General features: G+C 42.8%; 1 protein-coding gene across 1 annotated transcript in view; it reads right to left on the minus strand.

Annotated features, from left to right (window-relative positions):
- Nucleotides 1-211: 211 nt before the first annotated feature.
- ICE2 (interactor of little elongation complex ELL subunit 2) overlaps nt 212-421 on the minus strand; it is a 19,738-nt gene continuing 19,528 nt past the window's right edge. Inside the window, 1 exon segment of the mRNA XM_026052590.1 lies at nt 212-403. Within this exon segment, the coding sequence (XP_025908375.1) occupies nt 212-403 (192 nt within the window).

Below are 421 nucleotides of genomic sequence, written 5' to 3' on the forward strand. Positions count from 1 at the left end.
ATCAGGGGTTTTCTTTTGAAATGCATTTACTGAGGTAAAAAAGGGTTAAAGTTTTGCTGAATGTTTTGGTCTTTCTAAACATGGTTGTGTAGTTCTGTCCTCCGCCAGGTTGTTCGGGCTCCTTTGATGCTGCAAGGAAGTCGGACTCGGAGTTTTTGGGTTGTCTTGTCCTTCTCCAGTTCATATTTACCTTAGTAAGGTTTAGAAACTCCTATTTCACTTGTGTTTTCTCTTACTTCATTTTCCACTTTTTCATCTTCGTTCTTTGTTTGCAGTAATTCTTCTTGGGTTTCTTTGCAGCCACACCTTCATTTCTAGTCTGCTTAGCTGGATTGCCTTTTGTTTCCATAGCTACTGGCCTTCCCTCACTGGGTGTGTCCAGTTGTGCCTTCGCTCCGGCCATCTAGACACGTATCAGGGA

This window comes from Nothoprocta perdicaria, unplaced genomic scaffold, assembly GCF_003342845.1.
Source record: "Nothoprocta perdicaria isolate Ctin4 unplaced genomic scaffold, notPer1 scaffold_113, whole genome shotgun sequence".
Lineage (NCBI taxonomy): Eukaryota > Metazoa > Chordata > Aves > Tinamiformes > Tinamidae > Nothoprocta > Nothoprocta perdicaria.